Source organism: Diabrotica virgifera, chromosome 4 (genome assembly GCF_917563875.1).
Source record: "Diabrotica virgifera virgifera chromosome 4, PGI_DIABVI_V3a".
Classification (NCBI taxonomy): domain Eukaryota; kingdom Metazoa; phylum Arthropoda; class Insecta; order Coleoptera; family Chrysomelidae; genus Diabrotica; species Diabrotica virgifera.
Window position 1 is genome coordinate 105,712,926 of NC_065446.1, and position 23,542 is coordinate 105,736,467.

The following is a 23,542-nucleotide window of genomic DNA, read 5'->3' on the forward strand; positions in this document are numbered from 1 at the left end:
CTGCGAAGAGTAAATAGGCTCTTTGTCAAGCATTGTCAATTCGTACTGTAGTCAGTTAAATAAAGTGATAAAACTGTTATCTACAATTTTTGTCATTCCACTGAAGTGAACAAGATTTATTCTCATCAGCCAAATATGTAACTGCGTATGTCTTGGATAACATTTTTACTTTGTAGACAACACTTAATCTCTCTTGTTTGTTATTTATAGAAAAGGGCAGCAAATCCAAAATATGTGCTTTATATGATCGTTCATGGGTATTCTTTCATTTTTCCGACTGTACTTCTCTCCCATCCCCCCCCCCAAACCGGTCGCTCAAAATGGTGCAACTTTTTACTGAACAATATGTGGACCATATAGAACAATTTTGTGTTGGAGTGTTGGAGGAAAACTTTTACTTTGGATGTTTAGGTTAGGCCTTTTTTTGGACCAATTATACTATACTACCTCCGTAACTTTGGAACCGTTCATTTTAGAAGGATTATGCATAGGGCCTTTTTTTTATCTCAAATTTAATGTAGAGCATTTTTGTATAGAAGGTTATTTATGTTAAACCGCATAGTTTTAGAAATATTGACGAAAAACGTAAAAAACTACGAATTTTTTCAACAATTTGGTGTTGGAGGATAACTTTCACTTTGGATGTCTGGGTTATGCCATCTTTTGGATCAATTGTATCATACTATTAACAGCGGATCGTTATATTACGGGTATTCTCTAAGACCTAAGACAATGTTATTCCTTACGCCGGCTACATGGACAACGGCTTCATGCTAAAGCATAAAGATCGATGGCATACAGCGCGGATTACGAAAGATTACCTGGCCAACACCAATATAACAAGGGACTGGCCCTCATTAAGTAAGGATATGAATCCCATCGGGCACCTATGGGATAAGCTCAAACACAGGGTTACTTGCCTTAGACTTTTCCTTGGTTAACTTCTAATAAGATGAAAATAAACTTAATTGTATATACCAATATTTTTATTAACGATTCTTTTTACACTTTTTACATATTTTTACAGTTTATATACCAAATAACACATAATCGAAGTAAACAAATATACCAGACCTGATAGACCAAATATCCTCACTCGCCATGCTTTACAATAAAGTAAGAAATGCTTGTATTTAATTTTGGCTCTTAAACTTGTTAAAAAGATAAATTAGCTCTCCTATAAAAATCTGAATCTAATGCAGATATTCAACAATACTGTATAGCAAACTCATAACTCGTTAAAAATACTCAGTATTCATTTCATTTTAATTACTAGTATGTAGTACAATAATTCGGATAGATAATACAGTAGTTAAAATATTTGACTGTAACCCAATTATATTGGATGTTTGAAAATAGAACATGGTGTAATGAAAAATACTATTTATTTATTGGATTTACCAAAGTTGTGTATACTAAAAATACTATGTATTAAATATTTGAGAAACTATTCCTTCAATAAAAACTTCCTGTGTTTGTATACCGAAACGGCACCTTTAAAGATTTTACGAACGCCCACTAGATGGACACGTGGAAATGTGTCATTACTGTGCATCTAAAGTTTGACATACGACATTATTTCACATTCTAACATGAAAAACTGTAAAAAAAAACAAAGACTTTCCGTAGAATCATGTGTTGTGATTTTAATAAAGGTACAAATGGCTTAATTCAGCTTTTTATAACAAAACCTCACAAACTCTATGAAACTTGTTGGTGCCGATCAAAATATCAATTTTACTAAATTTATAGGCTTTATTGAACATCTGAAAATAAACACATATCTCAAAAGGCATTTGACTTAACGTGAAATACAGGCATGTCGCAGACTATAATACATTTAATTTTGCTTGAATATTTAGCTGCGAAATGAACAAAATAAGCGTGAGAACTAAAAAAAAAAGAATTTTTAACAATTAAAACTAATATGAACCAACAATTTATTATTTCGGCCTCAGTAGATGGAGATGTGCCGGTACTGTGTACCAAGAATTTGACATATGACACTTTTTCAAATTTGTTAGCAGAATTATATATATAGAGGGCGCTGGGGAAGTATGTCATTACTATTTGAAATATAATATTCTAAAAAAAGAAAAATTGCACGAAGAAAGTAGAAATTATTAGTGGTAAAAAATTATCAGAAACTGTTTAAAATTAGTTTTTAGGCCAGCAATTTTGTGAAGGTCGAAAATACTGTGGAAAATTTTGAAAACTTTATTCAAAAGTAGCCAAAATACATATTATAAAATGCATTTGATTCATTATGAGATAGACTTATCTTTTGGCATGTCACAAACTACAATATATTCAAGGTTGAATGAATCTTTAACTATGAAAAATGCATTGTACATTTTCAAATGTCAAAAAACGCTTGAATTAATGCTATAAAATGAACGAAATGATCAAATAATTCAACCAACAAACTGGGGGGGGGGGATGGCTATTAAAATCAAAAATATATATAACCATATTCTTTAAAAATTAGGGAACCGATTCTTTAAAATCGCCGAAGAAATGAAGGGCACAAAAAACTCAAGACGAAAATATTACTAACTGATTGACAACACGTATGTATACATTTTCAAGAAAAAAATATATGTATCGGTTTTGTAAAAATTAAAATATACAGTATTTCTCATGATCATCTTTCAGTGCGTCACAGTTTTTCGATTACTTTCTAACGCATTCAATTGTAAGTGACAGAAAAAAAGGCACGTCGGTGATTACATTTCGTCGGTGACATTTTTATAAAATTTATTCTAGTTATTCTAGTTGTCGATAGATGGCGCCATAACAAAAAAATATTTTTTTTTAATTAGATAATAATATTACAAATATAATCTGTATAATTTATAAGACTATACATAATTTATAAGACTATACATAATTTATAAGAACATACCATTTTATAAATGCAAGAAACACATTTGATTTGTTTTTATTCCAAATTGAAAATAAAATGTGACAAATGTCAGATTTAACTAAAATGTCATGTTAGAATAAATGTCATAAATGTGTATTATCACTGACTTACCCTTTTTCCTATCATTTGTTACGCACTGAAAAATGATCATGAAAAGGACAATAGTTTACTGATATCGCTGTGTTTTCTCTGCATCGTTTTCAACAATAAATACTACTCTTTCTTTATTTAAAAAATTCTAGTTATCCTGTCGATGGCAATCAGACTACCATTGTAACCGCATTTTTGTACTTAACACGGAAAAAACAATACAATAAAAAAATAGATATATCTCATACACAAAGAAGTAACATTTAAAAGGTGTATAAATGTAATTTTAAGCTTTGGCTTAAAGGAGCAATTTTTTAATTCCTATAGAAACAACAGCTGAACTGCTAGACCATCTTTGACGATTTTCTATTTACTTTATCTAAGGAATCGTTTGAATGATCAGACCCAGAACTCATTAGTGAACCTGAAAAAAGAACTATAATTAAAAAATGAACTTTTAATCAATAGGGAACTTGCATAAAATTTTAAATTCGAAAAGAATGCTATAAATCACAACAGAACATAATTTAAAATATATATAAAAGAAAAAAAGTTGTTTTTGTGTTTCGTTTGGCCCTTAAAGATGATTAAAATCGAGAGATAGCAGGCAGCCCAAAACGCGCCCTCATTGGTCGTGACGTCATATCATTATAATATTTAAGATCCGTGCCGTAAAAAAAATCAATATATAAATTCGTACAGGTTGAAACAAATTTTATATCAAAGTTTAGGAGGGTACAAAAGATATTTTCAAGAAAGTATCCAAATCATACAAGGGGATCATTGTTTAAATAATTAAAAAGGGGTAATTTTTGCAAAAAAATTACTTTTTTAACTGCTGAGGTAATTCACTTATTAATGAAGGTCTATAGTATCTTTTTCTGCAAAGTTGAAGGGTAAATATTTCACATAAGACTGACTAAATTAAATTTGACCCCCTATTTATTTAAATATTTGTATATAAAACTTTAAAAATAAATTTGCAAAAAATTATTTTTAGCGTTTTAAATAAGCACTATAAAATATCATATTTTACAGTCGAAGTTGCGCTATGTTACCAGTATTAACCCTGCTGTCCCGTTCGAGTCAACTACACAAATGTACTGTTCGGGTCAATATGACCCAACTATGGTTAACGCTCCTTAATCGAAATAAAATAAGATAATGGTGATAAATAAAACTTTATTAACAAGAAATTATGGTTAATTAAACAAAAATTATGTTGTTAATGTAAATTAAACCTTATTAACAAAAACAAAAAGTATTTTTTTCTTTAAAAAAAGCCTAGTAACAAATATCTACAAAAATTTAATTCAGTTTACAACTGACAGTAATAAAAAGAATGGATTTTACTCATATGTTTATGATATATACAACATAATAATTAGTCTGGTCAACGTTTTTAGGGCAAGTTTACAGTGTGCTCGTTAAGCAGGCGGAGTTAGATTGTCCGTAGATGGTTCACTAGCATTTCCATCTTGTCTACTTGTTTCCGCTCGTGTCCTTTTTACCAGTTCGTGAGAGTCTTTAGTTATTGGTATATTTTTCTGGAAATAATGACTGGCTTCATTAGTTTTTTCCCAATTCCTCAAGGAAAATTCGCCGTTTTGCCAGTTTATTGTTATTCCATTAGAACACGAAAGCGTTGTAGGCAGATATGTCCAGCACATTATAAAAAACAATCATTGGCCAGCGATTTATCTCTTATCACATGTATACGTGCCAACAAGCTAATCTAGAGTATCCACTGCTCCCTTACTGGAATTGTAATCTAAAATAATTTGGGGCTTTTTTATTTGATGAAAGTGATGCACGATGCATCGATTCATAATGCAAATTACTCATAAGAACAACATTTTTATCATTTTTAGGAATATTGTCAACAACAGTGGTATCTTGCGTGAAGCAAAAAAGACGAGCTATGACCTTCTTTATTCGCGATTTTTGCTGAAAGCTCCGGGTTATTTTACTTATAATCCCCGGCATTGTATCTATTTTGTGTTAGAAGAAATTTTCCTAAATTTGACGATGTAAAAAAGTTATTACACGTAATATTGTGGCCTTCCAAATGTCTACTCAAGTCACACATCACACGCATTCCTGTATAGATCTGCAATTTTAGAACATAAGAAGTTTTACTATTCATAACTACATAAAATCCAAACTTTTGTGCCATATTTCGCTGGCTTGCTTGGAATGTACCATTTGAAGGGAGAGCGGCCTCTAAAAGGCTAGTTGCTTATCGACGGTAACATTTTCATCAGGGTTAAAAAATGTTGGTACATTTACTACCTATGTTTCATAAATTTCACATAGTGCAGCAAGTTTATCAAAACGTCTAGTATCCTATCCTGTCTAGTAGTTTTGTTATCAAAACGTATTACTTGCACACTTTTTGTAAACATATCAAGCGACATTGTTGATTGAAATATACTACGACTCGTTTCTTTATTCCACAAACTTTTAGTTGAGTCACCATGGGACTTATAAACTCGAGCTAAAAATAAGAGACCAATGTATGCTTGGAAACCAACTTTATTCATGTCTTTCCAGTTGGTTCCAAAGACCTGCTGTTTTTCCGTGTTGGTCATATTTACAATTTGGTTTGCAACATCGTCCAGCTATACTACAGTTGTTTATTTTACAAGTTCTAGCTTGCAGAAACCTGTTTTTATTTACAGACGTATCTGGCTGACAAACACACAGGTACTACCAACATAGAATACTGCCAACTAAACACACATAAACAGGTAATTTTTAACGGTTTAAATACGCGGGTCATATTGACCCGAACATACCCTAGGTAACAATTTCATTTTTATCAAAAAAATCAGGAAGTTGATTATTTATCTCATATGCAATTGAAAGAACTCATATTAGGTAATAAAGTCACGAAACACCAAATCGTTACGCCGGGTAATATTTTGTAAAATAAGAAATAAACTATTTTTTGGGTCAAATAGACCCGAACAGGACAGCAGGGTTAAGCAAAAAATCTGGTCGAAAAATATTTAACATTTTTTGATATATTGAATTTGTTTCTTAAATGTTACTATATTTTCAATTGCAAAAACGCGGTTGTTGCCAAAAAACTATTCACCTGCGTAGGATTTCATTATTTTTATTTTTACGTATGTTTTCGACAAATGTGTTGATAAATTCAAATTTCAATTAAACTTCCCCCTAAAATGGCATTTGAAAATTATTCAAATTTGTTTATAATTTGTATTTTTTAATAACGTCGCGGGGATTAAATAATTTGAAATGCCGTTTCGATAATTGGGTTCCTAGTAATTTTTTACTAATTAATAAAATCTTTTTGTCGTTTTTTTTCTTCTTTTTTTTTCTTGGAATTATATTACTACGGGCCCTTTTAGGGTTAAATTTCATTAAGAATGTCGAATCTCTGAGGTGTAGACTTTAGACCTAAAAATATTATGATTTAACTAAAAGCTCTTGAATAAAACGTTACTATTTACTGAGTTACAGGGTGTTTTATTTAAAAACTTAAAAATTATTGTTACCAAGTACTATTTGACGTATCCTTATCATACTTGGCATAAACGTTTCCCACGTTCTACGCCTTCCCAAATTCTACGCCACTGAGTGAATTACTATTTTAGCGAAATTTTTCGATTCTCCAATACTTTGTATGTAAATAACTTTATTGGTATCGATAAAGTCATCAGTTTGCGAGATATTGGAAGTTTAAAATGAATGAATGAATGAATCAAAATAACTATGCCGTTTCATTTTTGACGTCCAATATCTCGAAAACTAATGACTTAATCGTTACCAATAAAGAGTATATTATTTACATAGAAAGTATTGGAGAATCGAAAAATTTCGCTAAAATAGTAATTCCCTCAGTGGCGTAGAATTTGGGAAGGGTCAACCATTCACTATCCCCTGTCGTACGCCTCTGGTAGTAGCTAGAAACTTTTTGATTTTAGTAGACTGTATAGTAGCCACACTTTCTGCCAAGTATGATAAGGATACGTCAAATAGTTTGAAAGTACTTGGTAAAAATAATTTTTAAATAAAACACCCTGTAACTCAGTAAGTTGCCACATTTTATTTAAGTGATTTTGGACCAATCTTAATATTTTTAGGTCTAGAATCTACAACTTAGAGATTCGACATTCTTAATGAAACTTAACCCTAAAAGAGCCCGTAGTAATATAACTCCAAGAAAAAAAAAAGAAGAGGAAAAGACAAAAAAATTTGTTAATTGGTTAAAAATTCCCAGAAACCCAATTACCGAAACGGCATTTCAAAATATTTAATCCCCGCGACGTTATCAAAAAAAAAAAAAAACAAATTATAAACAAATTTGAATACTTTTCAAATCCCATTTTAGGGGGAAGTTTAATTGAATTTGAATTTATCAATAAATTTATCGAAAATATACATAAAAATAAAAATAATGAGATTTAATACAGGTGAGTATTTCTTTGGCAACAACCGCGTTTTTGCAGTTGAAAATAGAGTAACATTTAATAAACAAATTCAATATCTCAAAAAATATTAAATATTTTTGGACCAATTTTTTTTTATTAATACTGATAACATAGCGCAACTTCTCATGTAAAATAAGATATTTTATAGTGTTTATTTAAAACGCTAAAAATATTTTTTTGCAAATTTGTTTTTAAAGTTTTATATATAATTATTTAAATAAATAGGGGTTCAAATTTAATTTAGTAAGTCTTATGTGAAAGACTTTCCCTTCAATTTTGCAGAAAAAAATCCTATAGACCTTCATTAGTAATTGAATGACCGCAGCAGTTAAAAAAGTAATTTTTTGGCAAAAATGACCCCTTTTTAATTATATAAACAATGATCCCCTTGTATGAATTGGAAAATATCTTTTGTACCCACCTAAACTTTGATATAAAATTTGTTTCAACCTGTACGAATTTACATTTTGATTTACATATAGTGTAATTTTATTTTACTAGACTATACTTCTTGTAGTCATTTTATGGTGTATCTCAGTTTTATAAATATTTAGATAGTTGCTGTGAACTACGAGTATATACTTATTTCAGAATATTTGAGTGTTTTTGTTAGACAATTTTTTTAAAACGACTGGAGGGTTTTTCTAAAGCGCAGTATGGTAACTTACCCATTATAAACATACATATTTATTATTATGATTAGTTTATTTGAATTTTATAGTAAAAACAATTCCAGGAAAATATTGTATAGGTAAATATCATTCAATCTGTAATGTACATCTACCAAAGTATGTATATAGTCGGTTCGCTAAACTCAGACGCAAATGGCTAATGATTTTAGTACGTAACTTTTTTGTTTTTTGCCAATTTTGACAAAATTTGCAAAATTACTAAATATTTAGTAATTATTAACTATTTAGTAATGATTTTTTTGGCAACAAACAACTCCAGGAAACATTCAGGAACAATTCCAGGAAAATATTGTATAGGTAAATATCATTCAATCTGTAATGTACATCTACCAAAGTATGTATATAGTCGGTTCGCTAAACTCAGACGCAAATGGCTAATGATTTTAGTACGTAACTTTTTTGTTTTTTGCCAATTTTGACAAAATTTGCAAAATTACTAAATATTTAGTAATTATTAACTATTTAGTAATGATTTTTTTGGCAATTATTGGCAAAATTACTAGCTTAAATCACTAGCCACTTGAGTCTGAGTTTAGCGAACGGACTATACCAAAAATTCTATTTTCATTTTGTTCAAAATACACTTGATTTATTAAAAAAAACTATTAAACAGACAACATACATTAAGGGGGTAGGCGCAAAATCTTGGACCAATGCATTTTAAATGTATTCATTTTTTTCGAATCTTGAGAAAACTAATAAGTATATATTTTAAAAAAATTTAAACGCAGAATGAAAAATTACATTATTACTGAGGGCCGAAAGACCCTGAAAACTTCTATGTTTATTTTAATAAGTTACAGAGGTGAAAAAGAAAGAGAAAATTTAGTGTGATTTTTAATTTCAAATATCTCATTCAAAAGAAATTCTAAGGGACGTGCGGCGCTTGGTAATAATGTAATCTTTCATTCTGCGATTAAATTTTTCAAAAATATATATTCGTTTTCTCAGGATTCGAAAAAAATGAATACATTTAAAATGCATTAGTCCGAGATATTAAATATTTACATTAAAATTTTATGTATAACCACTTTATTAAACGCCATTTCTTATCCACTGATAATCTAATAAATATTTTATTGGGGGTTTTAATGGTTCTATTAATAATTTCACACCTTACTAGTTTCATCTCTTTCTATTTCGCAACGTATTATGTTTTCCGTCTTTTGCGTTATTTTGCCGGTTATTAGCGCACTTATCATTGCATACTTTTTATGACACAAGAGAAATGTCATTACAAAATATTATGATATGACGTAACATAGATGACGACGAATATAATTATTTACGTTTCTGTTCTTGCGAAAAAATAACTCCTTAAAGATTTACATTAAAAAAAATATTTTCCAACGAGTAGCTACGAAAATAAAATTTCTATTAATGGTCCGGTGAATACTGTCATTTCCAAAAGGTTGTGGCGAAAAAAATAACTTTTTGCAAATATCAGCAAAAAACGTATTTTCATTTACGTGCCCGAGAAAACTATTACTTTAAAAATACGCAAGTTAGTCCTGTCGCCAGGGGGGGGTACAACGGCCTTCTTAATTCAGATGGACTTACCCAAGTTTTTTTTATGTATTTTGACCCGTAGAACACGAATTTTTTGGGTAACAGTTGATCCCGATGTCGATAAGATTGTTATAAACAAAGAAGTTGAGGAATTACATAACAGCGATTTCTCGCAAAACAAAACATTTTTTTGTATTTTTTGGGTCATTCTAACCAAAAAATGTTCCTACAAGTTTTTTCGTAGGATGCATAGTTTTCGAGATAAACGCGGTTGAACTTTCAAAAAATGGAAAAATTGCAATTTTTGAACCCGAATAACGTTTGAATAAAAAATAAAATAGCAATTCTGCTTACCGCCTTTAAAAGTTTAAGTCAAATTATATCTGTTTTGAATACTTGCATTGCTAAAAATTTATTTTTTGATTGTTAAAAAAAGCTATAAACACATACTGTTTCCCGTGCCTAATACATGCGTTTTAATGCATGCTACTTAGAAATAGCCCCGCTTGCACTTTTACCTCCTCTACGTACTCGTTCGATTTTAAATGAGAAATCATTGAAACATCACTCAAACACTAGGTGTTTATAGCTTTGTTTTAAAAATAAAATAATACATTTTTGACAATACAAATAATTAAAACCGATATAATTTGACTTGAACTTTCAAATGCGGTAAGCAGAATTGCTATTTTATTTTTTAATCAAAAGTTTTTCGGGTTCAAAAATTCCAATTTTTCGATTTTTTGAAAGTTCAACCGCGTTTATCTCGAAAACTATGCATCCTACGAAAAAATTTGTAGGAACATTTTTTGGTTAAAATGGCCCAAAAAATACAAAAAAATGTTTTGTTTTGCGAGAAATCGCTGTTATGTGATTCCTCAACTTCTTGGTTTATAACAATCTTATCGACATCCGGATCAACTGTTACCCAAAAAATTCGTCTTCTACAGGTCAAAATACATAAAAAAAACTTGGGTAAGTCCATCTGAATACAGGAGGCCGTTGTACCCCCCCTGGCGACAGGACTAAGTTGATGCGAGGTTCTAATAATGTATGCGTATTGTATTATGTAGATAACGATTCATTTCATATAACATTGTAAATTTTACTTAATTTTACACACATACAAGCACGCCCACATACACACACATACACTCACATACAGATCTGAAGATCTACTCGAAAAGTTACATTTTCATACGATACCAAAGCTTCCATGGAAAGGAAGCAAAATATGTCTTCGCCGTCGCTTATTTAGGATCATTCTTTTCGCCGCGCATTATTAGGATTCATAATCTTCGCAAACATAGAAAAAGAAATTATTTTTTTTGCTGTCATTCATCGAAGAGTAATTGTTTTGGGCGAGAAATTGTTAGTAATATTAATTTTTGTGGAAACATAATCAGAAAAAATTCTTTTTACAGGTAATTATTGTGAACTTTTTCTTTTCACCGCACCGTATTAGAAGTTATGGTCTTCGAGAGTATAGAACAGAAAATAGCTATTTGTATAACAAGGGAGGAAAGTGCTACTTTTCCTCCCGAGAATGAAGTTTACTGCCCGACGCGTAGCGGAGGGCAGTAATCATTCGAGGGAGGAAAAGGCACTTTACTCCCATGTTATACATATGGTTTTTCCACCTTCCTCAGATAACAAGTCATTTTTTCATTTTTACTTAATTTATTTATGTAACTAACCAACAAAATTTATTAGAACTAAAACTAACAAGTAGGTACAATATAACTGTCAACTGTCAAATATAAGTCAAATTATTAATGTAAACATTGTTAAATTAGAATAACAATTTACTGTTTTTTACCATTCTGCAAAATACAGAGTGTTTTTAAATAAACGTTAAAATGTATAGATACTTACGTAATAGAAAATAGATATTGTACAGGGCGTCAATAAGTTATATTTCATGAATGAAATACCATGACGTCACTTTTACTTTTCCTCCCTAGGGAGGAAAAGTACAACTTTTCTCCCTACAATCAGGTCCGGAAAAGTATACTTTCGGTAGAGGTAGGTGGAAAAATATTTTTCGCTCTTATTCATTCAGGATCATACGTTTCACCGCGCATTATTAAGGGTTATAATCTTCATGACTACATAATTAGAAATAATTTCTTTTAATGTTATTCATCGAAGAATAATTATTTTTAACGAGAACTTTTTAGTAATTATAATTTTCGTGGACCCACAAACAGAAATGATGTTTTTTGCTGATACTCCTCAAAAAATATTTTTTTTCGCTAATACTTTATTAGGGATTATAATTTTCACGATCATATAATCGAAAATAATATTTTCTGCGGCGTTCATTGAAAGTTATACTCTTAACCGCATTTTTCGGAGTTATAATTTTCGTCGGCGGCAAGGTTATATTGTTGAAAATATACAAAAATCTCTTACCTTTATTATTTCTACCATTTGAAATGTGCATTGGTCTTTTATAGTCTCTCCTATCATCTCTACTGTAAGGACTGTAACCTCGCATCGGTGGAGGTGATGCTCCATATTCTGAATCGTATGGTGGACTAGGAGTATGTCTATCGTATGGTGAAAATGCAGAGGTGTCAGGAGAGTATCTGTGGAAATATGAAAACTTTGTTAAAACGTTGTTTGCTTTATTTTAAGCAGCTCAATTTTTAAATTTATAATTTTTGTGTCAATTTTATCAAGCACTTTCTACTATGGCTTGTTTTTTTAACCAAGAGGAGTGATTCAAATTTACCGCGCTGTGTTGCTTGTTTGTAATTGGTCCAACCGCAGGCAAGTTTACTCCACTGTTATACAATTTTGACACTAATGACATTTATCAAATTTTGACACTAGTGACATTTCATAGGTTAATTAAGTTATATCGGCGATTTTTGTGTTTTCTGTGTTATTCCTTTAATTTTTAGATTGTGAGTCTGCTTTTATATAAAAAGCAGTTGTTTTTGGAGCTCTAGATAGCGACGTATTAATTTAATATAATATTTATGGATTACCGTTGAGAGCCGACTAGATCAACCAAAAAAGAAGATGTATTTGGTTATCTTTCTAGTGACTTTCGTGGATGTGAATCAGTCTTTTTAGTTTACTCCTCCTGGTTAAAAAATAAACTATAGTAGTATGATAGTCAAATCTAAGGCAAGTTACTTGAATATGCATAGGCAATTTATAATTTATCGAGTATACGAAGGCGGGTCAATAAGTCCGTGATTTTTTTAATTTCACGCCTCTTAATTGAAATGGCAACACTGCTCCTGCCAACAGGCAACTGTCACTTGATTCCGGTCTAAATTTGGACAAGCTGTGTCACTTAGTTTGTTTGGCAGCCGTTGCACATACGTTGATTTTAAATAATTAGCCGGTCAAAAGTCAAATTTCAAAAGTGACGTAAAAAATTCAAAACACATCCTAGAGATATATTATGGTTTGTCTTAAGGCTATGGGTACATAATTCGCAAATATTTTACGTGTATCCCTACTTTTTCTGTCTTTACACGGCAAATTACGTGTAGTAAAATTCACACTGGTATGGATATGTAAACATTACTAGAATGTTATTCTACTTGAAAATGTCATCATTAATTTAAAGAGATGGGTTTTGAATGTTCGTGGATAACTGTTATTTTTATAATTGGCAATTATTAATTCAGTTAATAAATGTGATAATTTTTTCACTAACTATGTATTCAGTGATTGTAATAATTTATTTGTACAACAAAGACTAATGCTCAATCGAGAAAAGAGGAAAAGTGTTAAAGTGATTTTTTAATAATATATTGTTATGGAACGCTTACAATTTTGAACATCTTTAACAACAAAATACTTGGATCACAGAATATATTATCCTGATGTATTCTCTGCTTGGATCTTCCACAAATAATGCACAATAAATAACTTTTTATTAAGTTCACGTCTTAAATCAATTATTTATCAAATACACTATATTTCAATAATATTTAATCAATAACTCAACATATTCCCGATGCAATGTCAAATATTTAAAATTGTCACTGATTGTCAGTGTCTGACTGACAATATATGCTGACAATATTATATTCGGCTGAGTGCTTTGTAAGACAAAGATAGATTTGGAAAATATTACCACGGCATTATGTTTATTTTTTTCGAATCCTGAAAAAACCAATAAATATTTTTGAAAAATTTAAACGCAGAATGCAAGACTAAATTATTACAGAGGGCCGAAAGTCCCTTAGAATAAATAAAAAGTTTATTTTGAATGATATATTTGAAATTAAAAATCACACTAAATTTTCTCTTAGTTTTTCACCCCTGCAACTTATTAAAATAAACATTATGTAAGTTATCAGGGACTTTCGGCCCTCGCTAATAACGTGATCTTTCATTCTGCGTTTAAATTTTTCAAAAATACTTATTAGTTTTCTCAGGATTCGAAAAAAAAATGAATCCCCATTTGAATAGCATTGCAGCCGAAAATACGTACCGATCCTCTTAACAAAAACTTACTATCCCCGCTCCAGAACTATTCACCGCGCACGTGTGCACGTGCGAATGCGCGCGCATGTAGCTGTTAGTAAATTTTTGTTCTCTTAGCTTAGTAGTCAAGTTTTTAAAAATCCACCTTATTTTTCAAAGTGATTGTGATGGAATCGAATAATTCAGGTAAGAATCAATATTTCTTGAAATATTTCTAGGAAGTTTACTGTTATTTTATATTATTTTTAGAAAGTCAAAAACAAGCAAGCCATTTTATAGTGACATTTCTGTTTAATTTTTATGTTTATAAGACATTTAGTTATATTATCGCCTTCGATCGAGCAACACTATTTATTTTATAGCATACTGCATAAATTTGGCTAATCAATGGCGTACAATTTAGCTGCGGATGCCTGAAATACAGAGGTTTTTAATTTTGCTACATGGGATGACGTCACAAAAATAAAAGTACCTACTTATTTCATTTAATTTTAATAAGTTACGTTTTTTTTGTTTTAGCTACATCTGGTGAGTGTTCTGTCCTAAACATAGTGCTTCGTAAATATTTTTGGAAATTAATAAATATTAATAAATATTTTTACAAATTAAAATATTTGTAAATTCACTTATTGAACTGTTATATCTGATAATTTAATAATTTTAAAACACAGATTTCGAGATTTTTGGAGTTACTGAAGGTTTTCACCTCCGATTTCGTTGAACCTTCATCGATTTTCATGAAAAATGGTGAGTAGTTAGAAGATACTTCAAGGAACAAAGGTGTCATGATGCCAACTTGCGCTTTTACGCTGGGGGTGGATGCCACTCCTTCTCGGGGGTGAATTTTTTTTTAAATACCAGAAATCGATAAAGCGGTAACTTCTAAGCAAAATTTGTTATATAAAGTTATTAACATAAATCAATACTTTTTGAGTTATTGACTCAAAAATCACACATTGACAAATTTGACTCAAAATTGACAAATGACATTGTATACACATTTTTTAACGGAATAATTTTCGACTTTTGTATTACATTTTTTTATCTTTCTTAATTTCCCCAAAAAGAAGTTGCTTATTTCATTTTTAAAGTAAAATAATTTAGTGCATTTTAAAGATTACATCTTAAGCTTTAACAGAACACCTATAAAATTGTAATAATATATCCGTTTAAAGTTATCCTCTTAAACTGGTAGTAATTCTGCGAAACTACGAAGTTTTCAAAAAATTACATTTTTGAGACGTCGCGTCGTACCATTTGAATTAAATTTTTGAGACTTTTATTGAACAAAATATCGTTTAGTAAGATGTTTGAAAAGTAAGTTGTGCAAATTTTAAAGTTTTATAGGTAAAATTGTATTATGTAGTTACACATTTTTAAACAAAATTCATGTGTCTCATTTCCCGCCCAGACGGTACTTATACCCATATTTTTTCTCTTCCAATTAGTAAAAAAATTATAATAAATCAACTCGCACGCGCTGCGTAGAAAGCTACTATACAGTGCGCCAATGTTTGTGAGAATGGTGACTTGAGAGTTAAAAACAAAAAATTATAGAAGCTGTAGATTTAATTTTAGAAAAATCTTTATACAGTGTTTTTTGTGTAGTAAACTTACGTGCATAGAAATCGGCCCACTTAAAAATTTGGTCTGATGTTATAGCCTCAGTCTATGTTATAGCCTGATTATTTAACAATACCACTGTAATAATATGGTGTTAAACAGGTAAATTTTCATTGTATACCGGTTGTATCAATCAAACTGTGTTTTTTTCTCAAAGTTCGCATCACCCTGTGGAATATTCTAGCATATATAAAATACTGAAATTAAAACCCAACTATAGCCTCAGATTTTCTTAACATTCTGTTTTTTTATTCATTCGTTTATGTTGGATAATAAAAAAGTTAGGTACTTTAACAACTAGACATGTTCTTCATCAATACACGGTGTTTCTAAATAAGTGCGACAAACTTTAAGGGGTAATTCTGCATGAAAAAATAATGACAGTTGGCTTGATAGACGTTTGTCCGCAAATGTTTCGTTTCCGAGATACGGGATGTTGAATTTTTTCTTACAAACTGACGATTTATTTATTGCTTTAAAACCAGTTGAGATATGCAAATGAAATTTGGTAGGTTTTAAGAGGTAGTTATGGCGGATTTTTTTACATAAAATTAAGAATATAATATTCACCATTGGCGCGCATACGGGTAATATGACCGATCATATTACCCGCATGTACGCCCATGGTGAATATTAATTTCTTAATTTTATGTCAAAGAATCTGCAATAACTATCTCTTAAAACCTACCAAATTTCATTTGTATATCTCAACTGGATTTAAGAGGAAACAGTAGCGATCAACAGGTAGCGAAAACGCGTTCCAAGATTGCAGCTGAAACTTTGAATATTTTTTCGAGATATTTGGCACACGTATTCGTAATATAATAAAGAATAGCGGTACAGAGCCCAATTTGAAAAATATATTAATATGTGGAAATTACTCTGTAATTAAATACAATATTAAAAAAACAAGCCTGTACCGCCATTAAGAAGAACAAAAAAATACAGTTTCTTCAAATAAACTTTTTTATCCGATGCCTAGATTTTGTGTCATTTTGGAACTACTAAATTTTTTGATTTCATTAGTAGTTGAAAAATGACACAAAATCTAGGCATCGGATAAAAAAGTTTATTTGAAGAAAGTGTATTTTTTTGTTCTTCTTAATGGCGGTACAGGCTCGTTTTTTTAATATTGTATTTAATTACAGAGTAATTTCCACATATTAATATATTTTTTAACTTGGGCTCTGTACCGCCATTCTTTATTATATTACGAATAATTGTGCCAAATATCTCGAAAAAATATTCAAAATTACAACCGCAATCTTGGAACGCGTTTTGGCTACCTGTTGATCGCTACTGTATCACCTTAAAGCAATAAATAAATCGTCAGTTTTTAAGAAAAAATTCAACATCCCGTATCTCTGAAACGAAACATTTGTGGACATACATTTACAAAGTTTGTCGCACTTATTTAGAAATACCGTGTATTGATGCAGAACTTGTCTAGTTGTTAAAGTACCTAACTTTTTTATTATCCAACATACACGAATGAATAAAAAAACAGAACCTGAGGCCTGAGACCTGAGGCTATAGTTGCGTTTTAATTTCAGTATTTTATAAATGCTAGAATATTTCACAGGGTGATGCGAACTTTGAGAAAAAAACTCCCGGTTTGATTAGTACACCCGGTATACAATGAAAATTTACCTGTTTAGCAACAATATTATTACAGTGGTATTGTTAAAGAATCATGTTCAAAAAATCACTTAAATCGGCCTACAGGTTTAGAAAATATGAGACATCAAAAATGACCAAATTTTTAATTGGGCCGATTTCTATGCACGTTAGTTTATTTTCTGAATTTTTCAATAGTCGTCAGATTTTTTCTAAGATCCATATTTGGTAGGTATTTAGAAAACAACTAATTTCTCAGTTGATTTGTTTAATAGAAAGTGAAGCACCCACTTTTGAAGTAGAACTTTTTGAAAGTTGTTTATTAAACATTTCTTAATGAAATTACAAAAAGTTCTTTCTTGTTTGATTTTTTCCGCAAGCAAAAACTCCATTGACTCCCCTAATTATAATAATACTTTCTTGATCCAAATGTATTAAAAGAAAATAATTTACCTTGAATTAAGCGGTGGCGGAGACGACATTCTTCCAAGGGGCGGTGGTCTGTGATCTCCAGGAAACATGGAGGGTGGTGGCGGCATGAAAGGCATACCAGGCAAAGGTGGCGGCATGAACGGTGCCCCAGGAGGAGGGGGAAGGAAAGGAGGAAGACCGGGTATAGGAGGTGACTTTGTTATGTGATCTCGTCCACCGAATAACATCGCCGGTGAAGCAGGAGATTCGATGGGTGGAGGTGAGAGAGTGAGATCGCCGTTTTGATCAACGGGAGACTGCAACCCTGGAAAAAATAACGGTTGTTTATATGAAAGATTACTATACTCTGTTTTTAAACCAGTAAGTGTAATTCAAATTTACCGCGCCGTAATGCTTGTTTGTAATTGGTCCAACCGCAGGCAAGATTACTCCACTGTTACGAAATTTTGACACTATTCTCATTGCATAGGTGAATTAAGTTATATCGGCGTTTTTTGTGTATCTGCGTTATTCCTTTGAAGTACCCCGCACAAACCTTATGGAAATTAGGTCCCAGTGGATTTAGTTAATACTTTGAGAAAATACTCTTTGAAGCATTGTGATGAAAAGTTCTCATGGGCACAACTCGAACGTATGGAGGATTTTCAAGATATAGAGGCACAAACTCGGAAAATTATAAGATTTACCGGGTATTCCAATTCCCTGAGTTACTGGTTACCTGGCAACATCATGTAGAAGTTTGGATTAAATAAAATTACTAGTAGTCTAGGATTTTTTCCTGGCTATCCAATGGCGACCTTTACTTTGACCTTGACCTTCAACGGACGTCATCTTCTAGAGTTTCGAGGGTTTTCAGCATTAAATTGATATAAACAAATTACTCATCGGTTTTTGGGATCGCTAAACACGAATATACCATCAGAATTGACCTTCGGAGGACGTGGTGGCCACGACCACTGCAAAGGACGTGATCTTCTAGAGTTTCGATGGTTTTCGGCATTTAATTGATGCAAATTAATTACTGAAGGGTTTTTTGAGGCCGCTAAACACGAATATGCAACCAGAACCGACTCCCGGAGCCACTGGTTTCCAAGGTCAATGAAAGGGGCTCCTGGAGTTTCGAGTGTCTTCGGTACTACATTGATGCAAACGGATTACTCATAGGTTTTTGGAGTTGCTGAACACGAAAACCCCATCAGAACAGACATCGGAGTACCTGGTGCCTAAGGCACGTCATGCTTTGGAGATTCGAGAGCATTCGGTACTAAATTAATGTAAACTGATTACTCACAGATTTTTTGGGCTGCTGAACGTGAATACGCCATCAGATCCGACCCACGGAGCACCTGGTGCCTAAGGCAGGTCTTTGTCTGGAGTTTCGACAGGTTTCGGCATTAAATTGATGCAGATGGGTATTACTCATGGGTTTTTGGGGCTGCCAAACACAAATACGCCATCAGAACAGACACCGGAGTACCCACCCGGGTAGCTAGTATAACGCTTCTGGGGTTTCGAGAGTTTTCGGTAATACATTTATGCAAGCGGATTACTCTTGTATTTTTGGGGTTGCTGAAGACGAATATGATAAAAGATTCTGGAGTATCTAGTGACCACGATGTAATAACACTATCAAAATAGAATATAGTAAATCGATCTTAAAATATATGAGGAAAAAACATTTTCAGATATGAATTGAGTTTATATTTATAAATAATTAAAACAATTGAATAGCGCAACATAGTTATTTTAATAAAAATCTACAAATAGCAAAAACAACTTTTCACCAATTTGTACGCTTTCTTTGAACAGCAACTCAGAAAACCTCCGAGTACTCGGTGTGTACCAATCCGTTTGCATCAATTTAATACCGAAAACTCTCGAAACTCCAGAAGATGACGTGCCTTAGGCGATAGGTGCTCCGGTGTCTGTTCTGATGGCGTATTTGTGTTCGGCAACTCCGAAAAACCATGAGTTATCCATTCGTATCAATTTAATGCCAAAAACGCTTGAAACTCGAGAAGATGAATAACCTTAGGCACCAGGTGCTCCGTGTATTAGCGTTCAGCGACCCCAAAAAGCCATGAGTAATCCGTTTTTATCAATTTAATGCCGAAAACCCTCGAAAATCCAGAAAATGACGTGCCGCAGGCGCAATGTGATTCGTGGGTCGGATCTGATAGTGTATGCATGTTCAGCAACCCCAAAAACCTAAGAGTACTCCATTTGATTCCTCCGAAACTCCAGAAGATAACCTGTCTTAGACACCAGGTGCTCCTGTGTCTGTGCTGATGACGTATTCGTGTTCAGCAACCCAAAAACCTATAACTAATCCGTTTGCATTAATGTAGTACCGAAGACCCTCGAAACTCCAGGAGCCCCTTTCATTGACCTTGGCAACCAGGTGCTCCGGGAGTCGGTTCTGGTGGCATATTCCAGTAATTCACTTGCATCAATTAAATTCCGAAAACCATTGAAACTCTAGAAAATGACGTCATTTGCAGTGGCCCTGGCCACCACGTGCTCCGAGGTCAATTCTGATGGCATATTCGTGTTTAGCGATTCCAAAAACCCATGAGTAATCTGTTTATATCAATTTAATGCCAAAAACCCTCGAAACTCTAGAAGTTGACGTCCGTTGAAGGTCAAGGTCAAAGTAAAGGTTGCCATTGGAGGAAAAATTTTAGACTACTAGTACTTTTCTTTGATCCAAACTTCTACATGTTGCCAGATAACCAGTAACTCAGGGAATTGAAATACCCAGTAAATCTTATAATTTTCCGAGTTTGTGCCTCTATATCTTAAAAATTATTATTATTATTATTACTATACAATAATATCGAGCCAAAGCAGAGCTTATATGGCTCAAAGTACAAAAATAATTGTAGGTCTTAAACTAAATAATATAACATAAAACAAATTCTTACAAAATAAAAATTAAATTAAAGTAAATATTCAAAAGAATTGGTTTTCATAAAAGTTGTTACAACAATAGCAAATTAAAAAAGATACAAAAACTAGAAAGTAAGTATACCTAAAAATTACAAATTTTTTTTCTCATAAAAAAAACATAAAATATATCCTTATATTTTACAACAACTATTTGAACAAAAATTGCTAACATTACACATACAATGTCCAGTTAGTTCTCATCAAACCTGTTTTTGAAACTATTTAAGCTAATAGCCCCTACGGTGTCATCACTTAAACTGTTCCATTTATCAAAAACTCGATTTACCAAAAAGTTTTGCCTTACAGTAGTTTTAAAAGGTTCCTTTTTCAATTTATAGTGATGACCTCGTAGTCTAGCATCTTCGCTGATATTAAAAAAAATTCGATGTTCCCCAAAATTCTCCCCTAAGAATTCTGTAAGTAGATATTAAATCACCTCTCTCTCTTCTATGAGTCAATGGAGACAACTTAAGCTTTCTTAATCGAGTTTCATAGCTTAATCTTGCATAATTAAAAGGTAGCTTAGTAGCTCTTCGTTGTACTCCTTCTAATAAATTAATATCTCTTTGTAAATGAGGTGACCAAACAGATACCGCAAATTCCAGGTGAGGTCTGACATAACTTTTATAGAGTTTCAAAAACAAGTCTGGAGACATTCTAGGAAAAGCTTTTGATATGAGGTATAAAGCAGAGTTAGCTTTACCGACTACTTTTGCTGTTTGAGTAGACCAACTTAACGTTTGGTTGACCGTAACGCCCAAATCATTAACTTCCTGTACCGATTTCAGAGGAACTCCGTCCAAAAAATATGTTATATGTGGATTATTATATCCACATTGAACAACACAACACTTACGCGAATTTAATGGAATAGCCCATTTCATGCTCCATTCTGATAGCTGATTAAGGTCACTCTGAAGAGTATTAACAATATCGGGACAGTAATATAACTTTAAATCGTCGGCATATGAAACTGATTTTGACTGCCATCCGCACGTTAAATCAGATACGTACAACAAAAACAGAATAGGCCCTAATATTGATCCCCGAGGGACACTACTGGCTACCGCACGTGGAACACTGCAGTCATTTTCCACTTTGACCGAAAAAGTTCTTTCAGAGAGGAAGTTTTCTAACCACAATAGCAACTCACCACGCACGCCGTAATGTTCTAGCTTCAGCATTAATTTTTGTATGGGTACCTTATCAAATGCACGGGAAAAATCTATATAAATAATGTCAATCGGTTCATATCGGTCCAAAGATAAAGTCCATTCATTAAGAGAGTGAAGAAGGTTGCTAATTACAGAACGGTTCGGCAGAAATCCGTGTTGAGAGACTGGAATAACATTATGCTCTAACCAAAAGGATATTAATTTATTAGCTATTAATTTTTCCATTATTTTAACTGATGTTGGTGGAACTGTTACTGGGCGATAATTAGACGAAAGGAGTTTATTTCCACTTTTATATATCGGTGTTACTATACCAGATTTCCATGAAGCTGGTATTGAATTTGTTTGCAAAGATTTGGCCAATAAAGCTGCCATTGGAGCCGCTAAACTATCTGCACAATTATGATATAACAATGGTGAAATATTTTCCGATCCAGGAGACGCAGTAGTCTTTAAAGAACATAATACCTCTCTAACCAATTCAGTAGAGATGTCAATTGTTGATAAACTCTCCATTATTCTATCAGTAGTGGGCAAAGCTGAAAACGCAGCATCCGTGTCAACTGTAAAAGCAGTGGAAAAAGTCTCAGCAAATAACTCACAAACCTCTTCTTTTAAACATATTTCGCCATTAGATTTTTCTAATAAAGGAATACCAGTTTTTGTACAGAATTTTGATCTAACGTATTTGTAAAAAGATTTGGGACCTCTGGAGCTAACTCTGTTTTCATAATTACTTCTTGATAATCTCAACTCCTTTGTCAATCTATTGGAAAATTGTCTATGTGTAAGTATGTTTTCTTCCGATGGATTTTTTCTTACCCTTTTCCATAAAATGTTTTTTTCTTTAGTCATTGCGATCAGTCGGTTATCGATCCAAAGGCTTCTGGGATTAGTCCTAATAGTGTACTTTGAAGAACATTTATCAATACCTTTATATATAATTTCTTTATATTTATTCCAAGAATCATTACATGAACAATTATCTAAATCCGGCCAAATTACTTCTCTAAAATAGTGATTTAATTTAACATAATCTATTTTACTAAACTCTTTAACTATTTTTTCATTAATTGCTCCAGTAATGTCCAATTGAGCTTGTGTCTGAAGAACTACATGGTCCGAAATACCTATTGGTGATTATCCTTCTTCCTCATTAGTGATTATCAAATCTAAAATCGAAGGTGTATTACCTTGACGATATCTAGTAGGTTCTTCTACCAATTGGTTTAGATTGGTTTGAAAAAATAAATTGTAAAATGGAACACTCGGATTATCTCCAATAAGCGGAGTTTGAACTGGCCATTTTAAATCCTTAAAATTGAAATCTCCACAAATGATTAAATTTTCTTTTTCTCTACTACATTTTTCAATAAATTCACACATTGATTTGGTAAGAGTAAAAGAAATGTTTGGTTTATAGATAACAAGGAGGTGCAAAACAACTTTATTAGGAAAGATAATTTTAAACATAAGAGATTCTATACCTTCCAGATTATGACTTACAGTACTTATCTTAGATTTTTTAAAGAAGGTCTCCTGAAAGTAGACACATACTCCGCCACCTACACGATCAATGCGATCTTTACGTTCCATACGTTCCATACGAGTTGT

The 23,542-nt window shown here is 32.0% G+C and overlaps 1 protein-coding gene across 1 annotated transcript in view; it reads right to left on the reverse strand.

Moving 5' to 3' along the window:
• Positions 1-968: 968 nt before the first annotated feature.
• The window catches only part of LOC114328119 (transport and Golgi organization protein 1), a 59,128-nt gene continuing 36,554 nt past the window's right edge, over positions 969-23,542 (reverse strand). The window contains exons 10-12 of the mRNA XM_028276893.2: positions 17,826-18,108; positions 12,093-12,268; positions 969-3,440 (exon numbers count right to left, since the gene is read on the reverse strand). Coding sequence (XP_028132694.2) covers positions 3,361-3,440; positions 12,093-12,268; positions 17,826-18,108 — 539 coding nt within the window. The 3' untranslated portion in view covers positions 969-3,360. The remainder of the gene's footprint in view (positions 3,441-12,092; positions 12,269-17,825; positions 18,109-23,542) is intronic.